At 41.9% G+C, this 17,106-nt stretch overlaps 1 protein-coding gene across 1 annotated transcript; it reads right to left on the reverse strand.

The window, feature by feature from the left end:
- Positions 1-480: 480 nt before the first annotated feature.
- On the reverse strand, positions 481-15,726 carry LOC311041947 (polyunsaturated fatty acid lipoxygenase ALOX15B-like; the record flags this gene model as incomplete). Its single annotated transcript, XM_084052438.1, has 10 exons — positions 481-486; positions 1,775-1,847; positions 2,702-2,824; positions 3,184-3,265; positions 4,544-4,733; positions 4,816-4,975; positions 12,502-12,616; positions 14,667-14,728; positions 15,377-15,447; positions 15,676-15,726. The coding sequence occupies 10 exons, from the start codon at positions 15,724-15,726 to the stop codon at positions 481-483; spliced, it is 933 nt and encodes a 310-aa protein (XP_083908564.1).
- Positions 15,727-17,106: the final 1,380 nt, after the last annotated feature.

A 17,106-nucleotide genomic window follows, 5' to 3' on the forward strand; every position in this document is an offset into this window, starting at 1 on the left:
TGTTTAAATTAAAGTTGACTTTTTAGTTTTCTTCACCATGTCTATAAACTGTGTTCTATGCATCATTATCACTGTGCAAATACAACATTTTAAATGTTAAGCATGTATCCAGGGTAGGAATTTCGCGGATGCCATGAAGGCCATGGCCATCGTTGCCCCTCAGTTTGGCCTTGTCCCCCTCAAAAAAATCGCTTGGCCTGAGGCTGCAGTAATCCCCCACACTGCCCCAGCTGACTGTACCACTTTCTCCTCTGTCTCTTTCTAGTCAATATGTTGACACCAGTGTCTCTTTCTTGTCATGTAAACACAAGTGTCGACAAGTGTTGAGATTCTGAACTCCCCTGAGTCCCCACCCTTAAACCAATCCAGTGACTTTGATTGGTGCAGGGCTGAGTACGGATCTGATTGTAAATACCATAATTGATTTATTTCACTGCAGATAGTATAGACAAATCCACAGAGCGCTCCCCTGGCGCGCAATCATAACTGCGGTAAGAATGCACACCGCAGCAGGAGTCTAACATCACAGCTACAGGCATTCGCTGTGGATTCATCTATACATATTCAATTTAAATCATTAACCCTTAAATTCAATATTTTTTTTCAATGGACTAAAATCTTGTTTCATTTGATGGCCTTCCTGCCCTGGCATTTGGCCTTTGTGCCGTCAAAAAATGTGCCAATGGCCAAGTGGCCTTGCCCCTAAAATGATGAAATTCCAGGGCTGCATGTATCTATTCCATTTTACCAGCCTAACCATAAACTTAAATTAATGTAAACCATGCATAATAAATATAATTAGTTTTACACTTAACCATCATAACTATAATTATGCTCTTAGACGGCCAATAAGGACAGGCTCTAATTGCTTAAGCCCCACCACCTCTGTATTCCTATTAACTGGGCTTTAAACAGCCATAATCCAGTTCCCAGCATGATCTCAGCATGGGGGCGGCCATAGATGAATGGTTAGTGAGCCCGCCTAGTGAGCCAGAGGCCCTGGTTGCCCCAGGTTCGATTCCAGGCCAGGTTAACATATGTGTAGATGAAATGAAATTTGTCCCTGAGCAAGACTCTTAATCCCTAATTGCTCACAGGTTCTCATTGGAAATAAGACCGCAAGGACTTTCATGAACAACCTGTTAAAAGGTATTATCCTTATCCTTAAATGCCCCAAACTAGAAGCTTCACCCACACACTCTCTGAGGGGCATCGAGTTCAATGTTGTAACCCGGAAGTGGATCTGTTGACTTCCAGTTTTACCAGGAAGTGGTCGTAGACCCCTTCCTCCCGAATACAAGGTCACACAGGTATGACAGTGGACCTGGGTGCAGCAAGTGCATCGCTGCTCGGCAGCAGTATTATAGCAGTGTTTAACACTTCAAATGGCCATACTTCGGTGACCAGTACAACAAAGGACTAGGTCTGAAGGCCGCTACATGGCCTGAAAATCTAGTAGGGTTAAAATGGTTAAACCGATTATGATGCTATATTAACCACTTAAACCCTAGCATCCGTATTGTGGGGAAAGCTTTCACTGAAAATAGCTGATCGACAAGCTCTTGTCGATCAGCTATTTTCAGTGAAAGCTTTCCCCACAATACCAGAAAACAGAAAATACACTGATATAGAGCCATGAGGGACTCTGCTCAACCACATAGTGGTTTACCTATTGCTAGTGACCCCCTGGAACCCCCTCAAGGACCCCTGGGGGTCCCCAGACCACATTTGAGAACCACTGGAATAGCCAACCTGACATTTTTGTTGTTTTGACTTTGGCAATGGCATCAATGTCGTTCCAGTTGTCCTTGTGGTCGATCAGAGCTGTCAGTTTCAGCTCCTCCAGACTGGGGAGTGAAACGAGCACAATGTTTAAAATAGAGGAGAGGACTGCTTCTAAACAAAACTAAAATATAAAAGAAAAACATAACAAATGCATTCAACTTTAAACTGATAACTATTTCTGTTTCAACTGGCTAGGCCTTCAAGTGTCAAGTTGTGAAGTTTTCAATGGATCCCTGGTTTGAGAGATTAACCGTGGCCAAAAATATATCTGCACGTGCGACACACACACACACACACACACACACACACACACACACACACACACACACACACACACACACACACACACACACACACACACACACACACACACATGGGGTCAGATCCACATACCATTGACACATTACACACTTCAATTCAACACTAGTGTCAATTAGCATATTGTTATTGGCAATTTTTATATCCGTTATTTGCATTCATATTTCATATTTAGTATTCCATTTTAACCATAATAGATTCATCGAAAACACCCGTCTCTGGTTTTGGTGACTCATACTGCCCTCCTAATACGTGAGGGGACATGTTTTTTCAATGACTTTTGTCATTTACTTTTTGGTTATTTATCTTTTTCTTTTTTTTATAAATGTATTAAAAAAATACAATGAATGAAAAAGGTAGAGGTTGAAGTTTACAATGGGTTTGTGTAGGAAGGCGGCGTGTCTGATTACATTAATATCAATTATCTAAATAGCCTACTGAATCAAGCAAGTAGGTGGCCGAAGTAGATGTTAAAATGACCCCAAACATGTTTGAAAGTGAAATATCCCTTTAACATAAACATTTTCATATACAATACTTATTGTAACGCAACGTTAACAATGTCCCCTCATACAATATTAAATAGTAAATGATTCACCTCGTAGCTGCAGTGTAGAGCAACTGTGTGCTCTTGGTGAACGAGAAACGGACTTCTAAAGGCATATCTAGAGGATTATCACACTTCATGCAGTGAGGAATCCCTTCCATATATATATCCCACCTATGGAGGAAGATAGAACAGTCAACGGCTTGGAAGAACTTGGTTAATTTGACCAGGCAAACTTGAAGCTATACTGTATATAGTCTTATATAAGTGATTCTCAACCTTTTTTCATTTCCAGGACACCCCAGTTTAACATGTGTAGCCAGGCTACAGACCACTATTTGATACGTCTTTCTGTGTTTATTTAACTCTGAGAGAGTACAACTTGTACACTCTCAAAGTTACGGATCTGTAAGGGTCCGTTTGGTTCCATTTGTACACTCTCAGAGTTACAAACCTGTATGCGTCCAATTGGACCCCTGGAGGTCCACAGACCCAACATTGAGAACCAATATGTTACATAACACCAGACTCACTGATAGACCTGCTTTCTCTGCTCCAGTTCTTCTTCTCTGTATTTTTTGGCTAAAGGTAGTTTGTCCTCAAAGGGTAACAAAGCTGAAAGATAAATAAAAAAGATGAGAAGTGATTAAAATCAGATATTTAGTGTTGATAACAGGTTTAGAACCTTAATTAATTTGTATTGAAGCTAAATACGAATAATGCAATGGATGTTAGTTATATATCACTCCATATGACACTAATGAATGCTACTGTATAGTTATATATCATGCGGAGGGGGGGGTCATGAGATTTAATGTTAATATTATAGATTCCATGGATAATAATAGGCCAATAGTCCTCGGCTCTGGTGACTGATATTGTCCTTCTAATACGTGTTTTTTCAATTCTTTTTATTTTTTTTAATGGGAAAATGAAAAAAGTAACACATTCGGTGCCAGAGTATATTCAAAGTATACTCACCCAGTGCCAGCGATTTTCGTGTTTTATAACCTTTTCAACCGGTCACAGAATTGTTATATCCATTAAAATCATTTGTCTGGCTGTGTTTATAAACACACACGACAGATCGACCAGCACTCAAAGAGTTACGTTTTTTCTCTGTCTCTCCGCTCTCTCTCTCTACCCCCTCCAAACAGGCTGCAGACGTCATATCCGTTTGTTGCGTTCCTATTTCACGGGCCTCACGGCTGGCCATCTTAGCTTAGCTTAGCTTATGATTGGGTTTCGAATCGTTGGTATACACAACGACGATAACTGTTCGTCGTCCAGAGTAAAGAAAATATCACCGGAGCTCTCCGTTTACCGTGTGAAAAAAACGTGTTTTGCCCTATTTTTGCTAAAACCGGAAACGGAACCCGCTAATTTTGCATCCAGGTGAGTGGGAAGTGAGTGGAAAGGGAACCCGATGTCGGAATTTACAGAAAACAGCGCGATTGTTTATTAAACCACAAAAAGACCACTTCACGTACAGTATACGTTTTTTTTTACGGTTGGCACTCAACGCCACTTTTTGTGAAACCGTAAATTTACGGTTTTGGCACCCAATGTGTTGTTAAATACAATACAATTTTTTTTTTAAAATAAGCAAAAAAAGTAAGCAAAAAAACACGCCCCCCTCACATATTAGGAGGGCAGGATGAGCCACACCAGAACCAAGGACGGGTGTTTTTGATGAATCTAACATTTTTGTATAGGAAGGGGGCGTGTCTGATAAAATGAATATCAAATATCTAAATGCTGAATCAAGAAACTTAAAAACTGTCTGGGGTCTCACAAAAGCCTAGACGATAAAATGACCCAAACATTGTTTGAAAGTGAAATATCCCTTTAAACAAATAATACATCATTTTCACAACAGTAACCCTTACTGACCTTTACCCGTTCTGAACACTTGTGTTTTTCCATCGGTGATCCACTGGTAGATGGGGAATAGGTAAATAACTCCTTCTGGAGACGTGATTTCAATCTTGGAGGGGAACCAGTCCTCGATGCCCTTCTTATCCAGCTCTATCAGCACCAGCTCACCAAGGGTCACAGGACAATCCACTGAGAAGGTAGAGGTCTGAAAACACACATTGAGAAATATTTCTCAAAAATGACCTGTTGATTCTCCCTTGTTTAATTCAGACATAAGTCAGACTTACAGTGTCTCTGAGGAAGTCAAGAGGTCCCTTGATGCTGGTGAGCTGGGTGCGCCCGCTCTCAGCCTCCCTTCCCACCACGTTGATGTAGACACGGTCCAAGGTGGACGCCAGAGAGAGTCTACCAGTGGACACTGTCACTTTGTATGTCACCATCTTCACACTGGGTAGCAGAAGGAGAGCGTTAGAATTACCGATCGAATGTCCAATTATAGCAAACCACCATGGGTCTTCAACAGGGGGTCCTGGGACTCCTAGGAGGGTAGGGAACTACAGGGGGCTCCCGAATTTGCTAATGTCTTAAAATACACATTAACGTGAGTAAAACATATCATTAGCAAAGATAATCAGTAAACAAACAGAACATTTTTAAAACTATCAGTGTAAATATGGTGAGCTGGCTTTGAAAGACTCTTTTGAATTGAATGGGGGGCTTTCAAAAAATATAGTGGGGGTCCCTGCTTTATCTCTCTCTCCCAGGTAAGGTGTCCTTGGCCTAAAAAAAAATACTAAAGACCTCATCAATGTATTATACTCATTGGATATTGAAATGGAAGGCAACATTTACATTGAACTATTCAGAGCAGCCACATTTCACCCGCGCACATGCACGCGCACACACACACAAACACACACACACACACACACACACACACACACACACACACACACACACACACACACACACACACACACACACACACACACACACACACACACACACACGGATTACAACCTATAGGTCACACAGTAATATCTCTGTAATTCTAATGCAATCAAGATAGAGTAAAACATTTCATTACATTGTTTTATTGTCTCCGCCAGGCCGAAAGGCATGGCGAGAGAGTATGTTTTGCCCCCCGTCCGTCCGTCCGTCCGTCCGTCCGTGTGTCCGTGTGTCATTCTGTCTGTGTACAGCTAATCTTTGCTCGCACTGAAACTGTGCACACACACTCCCTGGATGCCACAGAAGAACCTCTGGCCAATTTTTTTCACATGGGTCTTTTATAGCGCCACCAGGAGGCTGATTTGTGCAAAACATATTTTTTGACAGTACTCCTACAGATTTTGTCCAAAAATCCCACAAATCGGTACACATCTCTATAGTCATTAAACGAAACGGGTCTTTCAGATTTTTCATATTCCATCCTGATTGGCTAAAAATGGCTTCCAAAGTTTGCAGGAGTGCTCCGTTTTGAACAAAATGCCAAAATGTTCAAATCAGCCTCATGGTGGCGCTATAACAGGCCGATTCGTGTTTTTACCAATAACTGCACCGATCTGTGTAAAACTTTGTAAGCGCACTCCCTAGAGGTCAAGGAAAAACCCTTGCCCTGCATTTTTCACATCTGCCTTTTATAGCGCCACCAGGAGGCCAACTTATGTAAATGTTTTATATTGCTCCTTCTGATTTTATCCACATTTCACGCAAATCGGTCACACATGATCTCTATAGTCATGTGATCAAGACGGATGTGTTTGATTTTTCATATTCCATCCTGATTGGCTAAGATTTACATCTAAAGTTTGCAGTAATGGCTTGTTTTGAACAAAATGCCGCAAATCATGAACGCAGCATCCGATTGCGGTCAAACTTTGCACGCACATTCACACTATGTTGAGGAGCAAATGCCACCCTTTTAACATTGGCCTGTTATAGCGCCACCAGCAGGTCTAATTTAGCAAAACAATTGTTTTGAACAAAATGCCTCAAATCATGAATGCAGTGTCCGATTGCCGTGCAAGGCCTAAGAAGAAATGGCTACCTTTTCACATTGGCCTATTATAGCGCCACCAGGAGGCCACAATAACTTACCTGTTGTAAAAAAAAGGAGCACTTTTTCTAGTTATGAACTGTATTTTTGTGATAACTAATAATGAGTTTGGTGTGCAGGTGAAATTAAAATACATTTCAAAGTGGCTGAATATTAGAGTGTTTAGACATAATTTGTGATTACTTTGGTGGTTCTCAAACTTTGTATTCTTCATGATAACCCACCTTTTGACGAATATAATATTACAAATAAGAGTTTGATGTCAATATGTTGTGCAAATGATGAGCCAAATTATTATTGCTTTCTATTCAGTAACAGTTGTGCTTGTCAAGTTATTGAATCAATTTGGTTTAACACTTTATAGATCAGCAGGTTCACACAATGGTGTCAATGTTTTATCATTAACCCATTCAATCCGGGAACACATCTGTGTCATTTTAAATTGTATAAACACTTTAACCATTGTTTTCTACTTTGGCTATTAAAAAATATCAGATACACAAACTCATAGCATGTCACTTTGTTCCGGTGTCGGTACACGATATGCTCGGCTACATTATCTGCTCGGGGTCCTGCGCTTGATGATGACGTGGCACATTGTGATTGGCTTGTGGCTTTTTTTCTTTTCAAAACTTTATTGAACACTGTTACAAATCAATGTTATTGGCTTGTGGCTTTTTTTCTTTTCAAAACTTTATAAGTCTTGTTTCTTATTTTAAAATGAACGTGTTTTTCCAGTGGTAACCTATGTATATCATTGATATATTAAATACGTTTGAAGAGGCTTAATGGTGATTATTTAGTGAATTATGGACAATTTGTTTGTTTTAACAGAACGTTTTATTAAATAAGTTTGAAGAGGCTTAATGGTGATTATTTAGTGAATTATGGATAATTTGTTTGTTTTAACAGAACGTTAATATATGTGTGTCTCTTTAATATTAACATGTGATAATATATAATAATATATAAAGATGCCTGCCGCCCATGGCTATCCAAAAAATCTTCTAAGTACAAAGCACCACCAGGTCCCTGCGGAGGGGGGGTCCCTCCACCCAGCCCTCTACCCAGGATCGGGGTGCCTTGGTCTGAGTAGAGAGGGGGGTCCCCTCCACCCAGCCCTCAACCCAGGATCGGGGTGCCTTTGGCTCTACCCAGCCAGGGACCTGGTGGTACTTTGACCCGAAGGGGTCCTCTGGTTGTTTTTGAAAAATACAAAAAATATTCAAAGTACAAAGTACCACCAGGTCCCTGCGGAGGGGGGTCCCCTCCACCCAGCTCTCTACCCAGGATCGGGGTGCCTTTGGCTGGGTAGAGAGGGACCCCCGCAGGGGTCCTCTGGTTGTTTTTGAAAAATACAAAAAAAAATCTAAGTACCACGAGGTCCCTGTGAGGGGGTACTTTGTACTTTGAATAATTTTTGTATTTTTCAAAAACAACCAGAGGACCCCTTCAGAGGACCCCTTCTACCCAGGATCGGGGTGCCTTTGCTGGGTAGAGAGGGACCCCCGAAGGGGTCCTCTGGTTGTTTTTGAAAAATACAAAAAAAATCTAAGTACCACCAGGTCCCTGCGGAGGGGGTACTTTGTACTTTGAATAATTTTTGTATTTTTCAAAAACAACCAGAGGACCCCTTCGGGGGTCCCTCTCTACCCAGCCAAAGGCACCCCGATCCTGGGTAGAGGGCTGGGTGGAGGGGACCCCCCTCCGCAGGGACCTGGTGGTACTTTGTACTTTGAATAATTTTTGTATTTTTCAAACACAACCAGGAGACCCCCTTCGGGGGTCCCTCTCTACCCAGACCAAGGCACCCAGATCCTGGGTACGGGGCTGGGTGGAGGAGACCCCCCTCCGCAGGGACCTGGTGGTACTTTGTACTTTGAATATTTTTTGTATTTTTCAAAAACAACCAACCCTACATAATATTTTAAAAAGTGTTTGCATGGATCTGCCCCTGGCAGAAGTGAGAGCAGGCGCGCTGGAAGTCCTTATTTTGGGGGGTTTTCTGTGTTTGTTTTCATTCTTATGGGACCAGAGACCGCATGGCTCATTTGCATATCACGCGTATGCAAATTAGCCTTGCGGTCTTCCCAAAATTGTACAACAATGAGCAGACAAGCCCTCTCTACCCAGACCAAGGCACTCCGATCCTGGGTACGGGGCTGGGTGGAGGAGACCCCCCTCCGCAGGGACCTGGTGGTGCTTTGTATTTTTTGGATTGCCTTGGGCGGCAGGCGTCTTTATATATTATTATATATTATCGCATATTAATATTATAGAGACACAAATATATTATGGCGAAAACATATTATTAACGTTCTGTTAAAACAAACAAATTATCCATAATTCACTAAATAATCACCATTAAGCCTCTTCAAACTTATTTAATAAAACGTTCTGTTAAAACAAACAAATTGTCCATAATTCACTAAATAATCACCATTAAGCCTCTTCAAGACTTAACCATAAAGTAACAGTAAAAGTTTTGAAAAGAAAAAAAGACACAAGCCAATCACAATGTGCCACGTCATCGTTCAGACGTACAGCCAATCATAGTGTGTGACGTCGGTCGCAAGCGCAGGACCCGAACAGATAGTGCAGGCCGAGCATATCGTGTACTCACACAGTGCGATGAGCTTGTAGATACCATACCATTTTCCCCGGTCATTAACACACACACACACACACACGCACGCACGCACGCACGCACTTCAGAAACACTGACTAACACTCAGCAGCAGTCTTACCTTGGCTTGGCGCACGCGCACACGCACACGCACACGCACACGCACACGCACACACACACACACACACACACACACACACACACACACACACACACACACACACACACACACACACACTTCAGAAACACTGACTAACACTCAGCAGCAGTCTTACCTTGGCTTGAACGACTCAGAAAGGTTTTTCCAGATCTCACTGACACCCTTCAATCTGTTCACTTTTATACAGTGCTCTGGGAGGGACCAGGAACATGTCACTCCTCCTGGCAGCCAGCGGGGGAATATATATATATAAATAAATATAGATCCCATTATCAAATTACAGAAAAGAGCTATTAGAATAATAAACAAGGCCAGTTACCTTGAATCGACAAATCCATTATTCATACAGTCCTGCACATTAACATTTGTAGTTATGATGTACATAAAAACCTTGGAAATAATTGTTCATGCTGAGAGAAAAAGCCTTCCAGTTGGTATTCAACGTCTTTTTAAACCAAGAGATGGAAAGTGTGTGTGTATATATTTATATATATATATATATATATATATATATATATATATATATATATATATATATATATATATATATATATATATATATATATATATATATATATATATATATATATGTATATAATTTGCTACAAACAATTGACTCCATGAAGTGTACATGTTTTTTTTTGTTTTTCTTTTTTTTCTTCATCCCAAAAGTGGGGGGGATATCCCCCCCCCCCCCCCCCCCAATGGAACTGAGTATGTTCAAAAAGAAGTGTGTGAAATTAGTCTTCATGCATTGTTCCCATTGTACCGTTATTATACATATTACATACAAATGATCTACATATTTAAACATGGTACCTGAGATAAGACATAATGGTGCGTGAGTATAGCAGCAGAAGATGCATACTGTGCATGATATACTTAAAGACAAGTCAGTGCATTCTATATGGGATTAAGGTCAAAATGTGTCGACCGCATAATCCACATATGGTTAGTCCATGGGCCAGACCAGAAGTCAGGGACACGTAAGGTGGCAAAATCTCTTTGGCACCATTTTGTTTGTAGGGTCCATATAAGTACTTTGAAACATGATAGCCTTTTCAAATGAGTAGCTTTAATACTTTTTTAGGACATTCATTTTTTTGCCATTATCTCCCCACATTATCTGCACAGTAGTCCTGTGCCTGGCCTATAAACCCGACTCTGTCACAGACCCTGCGGTCCACAGACTTGGACCTCCTCTCTCTCTCCAAGGCAAACAAGTGAACCTTCGGGGACAGAGCCTTCGGTGTGGCAGCCCCCACCCTGTGGAACTCTCTCCCAATAGGAATTTGCCATGCTCCAACACTGAACTCTTTTAAGGCTGCCTTGAAAAGACACTTCTCTCAGGCTTATGGCTTATAGTTGTTTGTTGTTTTGTTTGCTTGTCTGTTAGTAGTTTATTGTTATTGATGAAGCGTCCTTGGGTTTATGAAAGGCGCTATAAAAATTCAAGCTATTATTATTATTATTATTGAAGTGAATGAAAGAGAGAAAAAACATTTTTTTCCCTCTGTATGACATGTTCTGTTAAAAAAAAGTGGCACGCTACCACGTGGGAAAACTATCATGATCAAATATCATCTAGGTCTAGGGATATAGACCTATTCAAAATACGAAACTAGAATTTGAAAATGTTGCACTTGAGTGACCCCGCATAGTGAAAATTCTGTTCACATTGTATCACAACGTATTGTTATTGTTATGTAACTTATTAGGTCAACATATTATTCCCACAATGTTAGCTGTCTCTATCATTTTATTCACAAAGATCGGATAACATTTCCTTTTCTATTGTTGGATTCACATGGATCGGTTTGCATTGAAAAGGTTATTGGCTCCGCCAGTGTTACGCTCCGGCCTAGGGGAACCGAGACGCAACATAATGGTGTGGAAGACCGCCCTTCCCAGCTCCCAAGAACCTGTTCTGTTCAAAAAAAGTGGCACGCTTTCTTCACTGATAACTGTGACTAAGCTACCACTTGGGAAAGACTATCATAAGGCTGAACATTAACATGTCCGACGTTGTATGAATGATCTACATGATTAAGGTTATTTAAAAGAAACGCGCTCTCCTCCTGGGTTCCCCCACCGTTCCCCCGTCTTGGAGAACTCAGCCCCTCCCCTCTGGAGGGAACGCCAGAAACCCTTTTCTCAATAATGTTGCCATTAATCACGGACTTAAACACAGAATGATCCTATTATCCCACTAAAGGTCTTCAACTATATTTTTCTAAAGCTTATATCTATCTGTGAATTTAGAAAAGACTAGTAAACATTTTATAATGAATCCTGTATGTATTAACTTAATTCTTGTCAGTCTGCTGGTTGAGAGAGCAGCTGTCTTAAAGGGGAAGACCACTCATTTTCAACATTGAACTATGTCTTTAATACACCTTAGAGCTGTTGTGTGGAAATAAGAAAAAAAGTCCCCCCCCCCTTATATGTTGCCTAGAAAAGGATAATTGATTGAGGTCATGTGATCAGTGACATACGCACGGTGTACTTTTGGCTCCGCCCCCTCAGCCAAAAGTACTGAGGGGGCGGAGCCAAAAGTACACCGTGCGTATGTCACTGTCAAAATAGGTTAGACGATTTTTTTTCATTCTTTGTATCTATGGTTGGTGTCATTGAAGGCTGATAACTGGGACTAAGCTACTACTTGGGAAGGGCTATCATGTTGAAATGTTATCTAGGGATATAGACCTTTTCAAAATACCAAACTAGAATTTGCCACCTTGAGTGTCCCTGATTAGTGAAAATTCTGGCCTGGGCCCATGGACTAGGTAGACTGACACTGATATAATCCGCAAGTAGGTCCATGAGGAAGAGCAAAGAAACAATCCAAGTCACTTGTCCTTGGTATAATTCACAGGTAGGTCCAATGAAGAGAAAAGGTCTGAGACCAGCCTGACGACACCGCCTGTCATCTGGCTGCATCATGCCTAGTTCAGCAGTCTGACAGCAGCCGGGTGAAAACTGTTCAAGAACCTGGTGGTGCTGCTCTTGATACTGCGGTAGGGCCCCTTGCCCGGTCGCGGTCGTTGTAGGGGGTTGAACAGTTTGTGACTTTGGTGGTGCCTGTCCTTGATGATGCGTGGGCTTTGACTACACACTGCTTTTTGTACCGTTCCTGAAGCGCAGGGAGCTCGCCTCTCATTATGCGCTCTGCCAATCGCACTACTCGCTGTTGGCTGATCTTTTCTCTGGCAGTGCAGTTCCCATACCAGTCCTTAACACAGCCTGATAGAACACCTATGTGGTATCTTTAAAACCACAGACTTACAGGTTTTACTGCACTATTGAAGTTGCCAACAACACCATATTGTATAGTTAGTTTGATGTTCCAGAGGTGTATATGAATGGTGAAGAATTAATTGAGGAATCACTCCAATCAGTGAGGTTTCTTGGCTTAGTTCCCATTTATTGCATAACACAAACAGCAGCTTTCCATGGACCCTAAGGTCCACCCCTCGGCCCTTCGGCCTCGGACTAGCACATACCCACACAGTTACAAAACACCCCATCTTATAGTAGTGGTCACATACAAAAAAGAGGAGGTACACTTGAAATGTTAATGTCTCTATCTGGAGAGGTGATGGCATCACTCTTTGATCAACTTGCTAATCCTGGGTGTGCCAGGAAGGAAGACATGGAGACAGTGTCTTGTGGCTTTGTTGTTCCCTGTGCTTTCCAGGTGAAACAAAGAGAATGTTAATTGTATCCCCCACCTATAGCCAGCCTCTCCAACAAATGGCCCTCTCCTATCTGAATACACTCCTCTGTCTGTACTGGCCAAAGTAGACCTGTAATCCTATAGTAATTCTAACATATGGAAATATACAACACCTTCAACTGAGCTGTTGTTGTACAGCCTGAGGATGCGGTGTCCTACTCCGAACTTCTTCAGGCGGCAAAGCCAGTACAGTTGCTGCTGAGCCTTTTTCCTCACATGTGTGGTGTGTGTGACACTGGCCCTCTAGGTTGGGGGTTGGGGGTTGGGCGTGGCGCTAACAATGCCACCCCATAAAACAATCTATTGTTACAGAAACTACAATGAACAATCCTATTGACATCAGGTCCATAGTAGACCCCGGCTACCCTATTTCATTGGGTCGCAGCATGACCACTCCTGATGAAAGTCGGAAGGAGTGTTTGATTTTAATGTTTGTGTGTCAGTGTTTTCACTATTATCCGTATGGAAGAGGAAACACACCACAAGCAACTTTTATATTTAACCACATAAACCCATATATATATATACACACTTCACTGACCGGGGTCCTCACTGGGTCTATTACATTTGGTCCCCTCCCTTTTCCCCTCATACACCAGATCTCACCAATGTGTCCTGTTGTGTCGTGTTATGAGCTTGTAGATCTGCTATGTTCACTAAATGTTAACCTTTTTTTGGCAAAATATTCAGCTATTACAACATAGCCAGAATTGGGGTGTTGGGTTCAGCAGCATGATTAGGTTACTGTCATCAACAACAACAACACCACCAAGAACAACACATACCGCATGGCTTTTGGCTATCTTAAATTGTTTGGTAAATTTAACTGCAAATGATGCACAATAGTGGTTGTAAACGTTATAGCATGTGGGACTGTCTTTATTTTCCACATATCATTTTACAGGCTCATGTCCGTTTGGAGTTTATCGTAAGCCATAGTCTATGTAGTTTAGTCCAGTTGTTCTCAACTTTTCAGGCCACGACCCCCCAAAATAACAAAATAATCTTATTTGAACTGGAGACCCCCCAAAATAATAATATTTGAACTGGGGACCCCCCACCCTGACAAGCACTTGGAATTGTAGCAGTTGAGGCATTACATTTAGTTTGACTCGGTTCCACATGTAGCAGGGCGGTATGAATTAATATATCTATATAGCCAACTACGCCACCTGGGGAGTTGCACCCCAGGAAATATATATACACACTATAAACCAGGAAATATGTATACTATAAACCAACCGCCTGAACATATATTACTCCTCACACAAGTTTGTTGTACAATTAATTTAAAGGCAGAAACAGTGTTTATACAAAGTACAAAAAGCTTTATTGTATTATAACATCAATAATAAAAGTAGCAAAACATTTAATGAGCTAAAAACAATCAGGCAATGCACTTAATGATAAAAACTATTTGCCTATAGGGCCAGTGCTGGGGGTTAAGGGGGAGGATGAGCAGGCCGGCTGACCCAGAGGCGGGGCACCCCCATATGGTACAACAAAACAGAACTAAAATGATATCACACAAAAGCACCGCAAAAAGGGGGGGATTACCACAACCCAACTGGGCGGCCGTCACCTGCTCCCTCACACCAAGATGGTCCCCAGCCACAGGCCTGCAAGACAGAGAACAAGGTATTAGGCAGCGTCGAACCAATAGGTTAAGTTAACCTTTAACGTGCATTAGTTGATAATATATAAATATATATATTATCTATTATAATAGAATGCCGTCTGTAGGCCTATAATCTCACTAAACCAAACGAAATAAACACTAAAATAAGCAACAACAAAATAACACAAAATAAACAACAAAATAAGCATTAAAACTAAACAAACAAAATAAACAAGGAGACTGGCTGGGAGCCTGATAGTAGGGACCGATGCGTCAGAAAACAGCACGTTGACCCATATAAGGGCATAAGCTCAGCTGGAGGGGAACCTCAGAATGGAGCGTCAGTGTGAGAGGTTAATGCGTGGGTAATTCAAAACCCGCAAAGCAGCAGCAGGTATCACGGTGCCTGAAACGACAAACGGCCGTGTCATTCTACCAATTTATAATACTAATATTCACTAAGACAGGAGCAGAGAGACAGACAGTAACGTACCGCTATGCAGCAAAGGCGGAAGCCACGATGGCCCGCTTGGAGCGGCGGACACCGGTAGAAATAACTGTAGTAGTAATAAAGGCCATAATTATTATAGTGTCTGCTTGACATAAAATTAACTTGTTATACTGCGGAGAGGGAGAACCACCAACATACCCGTTGTGCAGCGTGAAGCAACACGCACACTTGGCGCAGAACGCCAACAGGGGGGGGTAGACACACCGGGGCTACAGAGGACACAGACGGTCATGGTCAAGTTCAAGACCATGCTCTACGCAGCATAAGACAGTAGTGCATAAACAGCAAGATGGAGAGACATACCTGCACTAATGCGCGATGACAGCCAGGCCAGCCCAACAGGCCAGCCTGGAATGACTAGTAGACCAGTATGGAGAGACAGACAGCCAACTGTGTTTGGAGGTGCATTGCTTTAATACTGTTGCCAATCAGCCCACTGATGAGTGGGCGGGGGATGGGCCGTGGGTAGAGTGGGAACCAACGCCCATCCTGCTACACACAGATAAATATTGTGAAAATAGACGATTGCGAGGCGTTGTGAGCTTGTAGATCAGCTATTTTCACAATGTTTGCCTCTTTCTTATATCATTTAACAATTTGGCAAATGTTTGACCAGTTATATTTTGATGGTACTTTTGATGGAGTAATGGTCTTTTTTCTTTTCTTTGTTGTTCCCTGTGCTTTCCAGGTGAAACAAAGAGAATGTTAATTGTATCCCCCACCTATAGCCAGCCTCTCCAACAAATGGCCCTCTCCTATCTGAATACACTCCTCTGTCTGTACTGGCCAAAGTAGACCTGTAATCCTATAGTAATTCTAACATATGGAAATATACAACACCTTCAACTGAGCTGTTGTTGTACAGCCTGAGGATGCGGTGTCCTACTCCAAACTTATTCAGGCGGCAAAGCCAGTACAGTTGCTGCTGAGCCTTTTTCCTCACATGCGTGGTGTGTGTGACACTGGCCCTCTAGGTTGGGGGTTGGGGGTTGGGCGTGGCGCTAACAATGCCACCCCATAAAACAATCTATTGTTACAGAAACTACAATGAACAATCCTATTGACATCAGGTCCATAGTAGACCCCGGCTACCCTAATTCATTGGGTCGCAGCATGACCACTCCTGATGAAAGTCGGAAGGAGTGTTTGATTTTAGTGTTTGTGTGTCAGTGTTTTCACTATTATCCGTAGGCCTATGGAAGAGGAAACACACCACAAGCAACTTTTATATTTAACCACATAAACCCATATGTATATATATATATATATACTTCACTGACCGGGGTCCTCACTGGGTCTATTACATTTGGTCCCCTCCCTTTTCCCTCTACACCAGATCTCACCAATGTGTCCTGTTGTGTCGTGTTATGAGCTTGTAGATCTGCTATGTTCACTAAATGTTAACCTTTTTTGGCAAAATATTCAGCTATTACAACATAGCCAGAATTGGGGTGTTGGGTTCAGCAGCATGATTAGGTTACTGTCATCAACAACAACAACAACAACAACACCAAGAACAACACATACCACATGGCTTTTGGCTATCTTAAATTGTTTGGTAAATTTAACTGCAAATGATGCACAATAGTGGTTGTAAACGTTATAGCATGTGGGACTGTCTTTCTTTTCCACATATCATTTTACAGGCTCATGTCCGTTTGGAGTTTATCGTAAGCCATAGTCTATGTAGTTTAGTCCAGTTGTTCTCAACCTTTTCAGGCCACGACCCCCCAAAATAACAAAATAATCTTATTTGAACTGGAGACCCCCCAAAATAATAATATTTGAACTGGGGACCCCCCACCCTGACAAGCACTTGGAATTGTAGCAGTTGAGGCATTACATTTAGTTTGACTCGGTTCCACAGA

Source organism: Gymnoscopelus microlampas, assembly GCF_963454915.1.
Source record: "Gymnoscopelus microlampas genome assembly, chromosome: 3".
Classification (NCBI taxonomy): domain Eukaryota; kingdom Metazoa; phylum Chordata; class Actinopteri; order Myctophiformes; family Myctophidae; genus Gymnoscopelus; species Gymnoscopelus microlampas.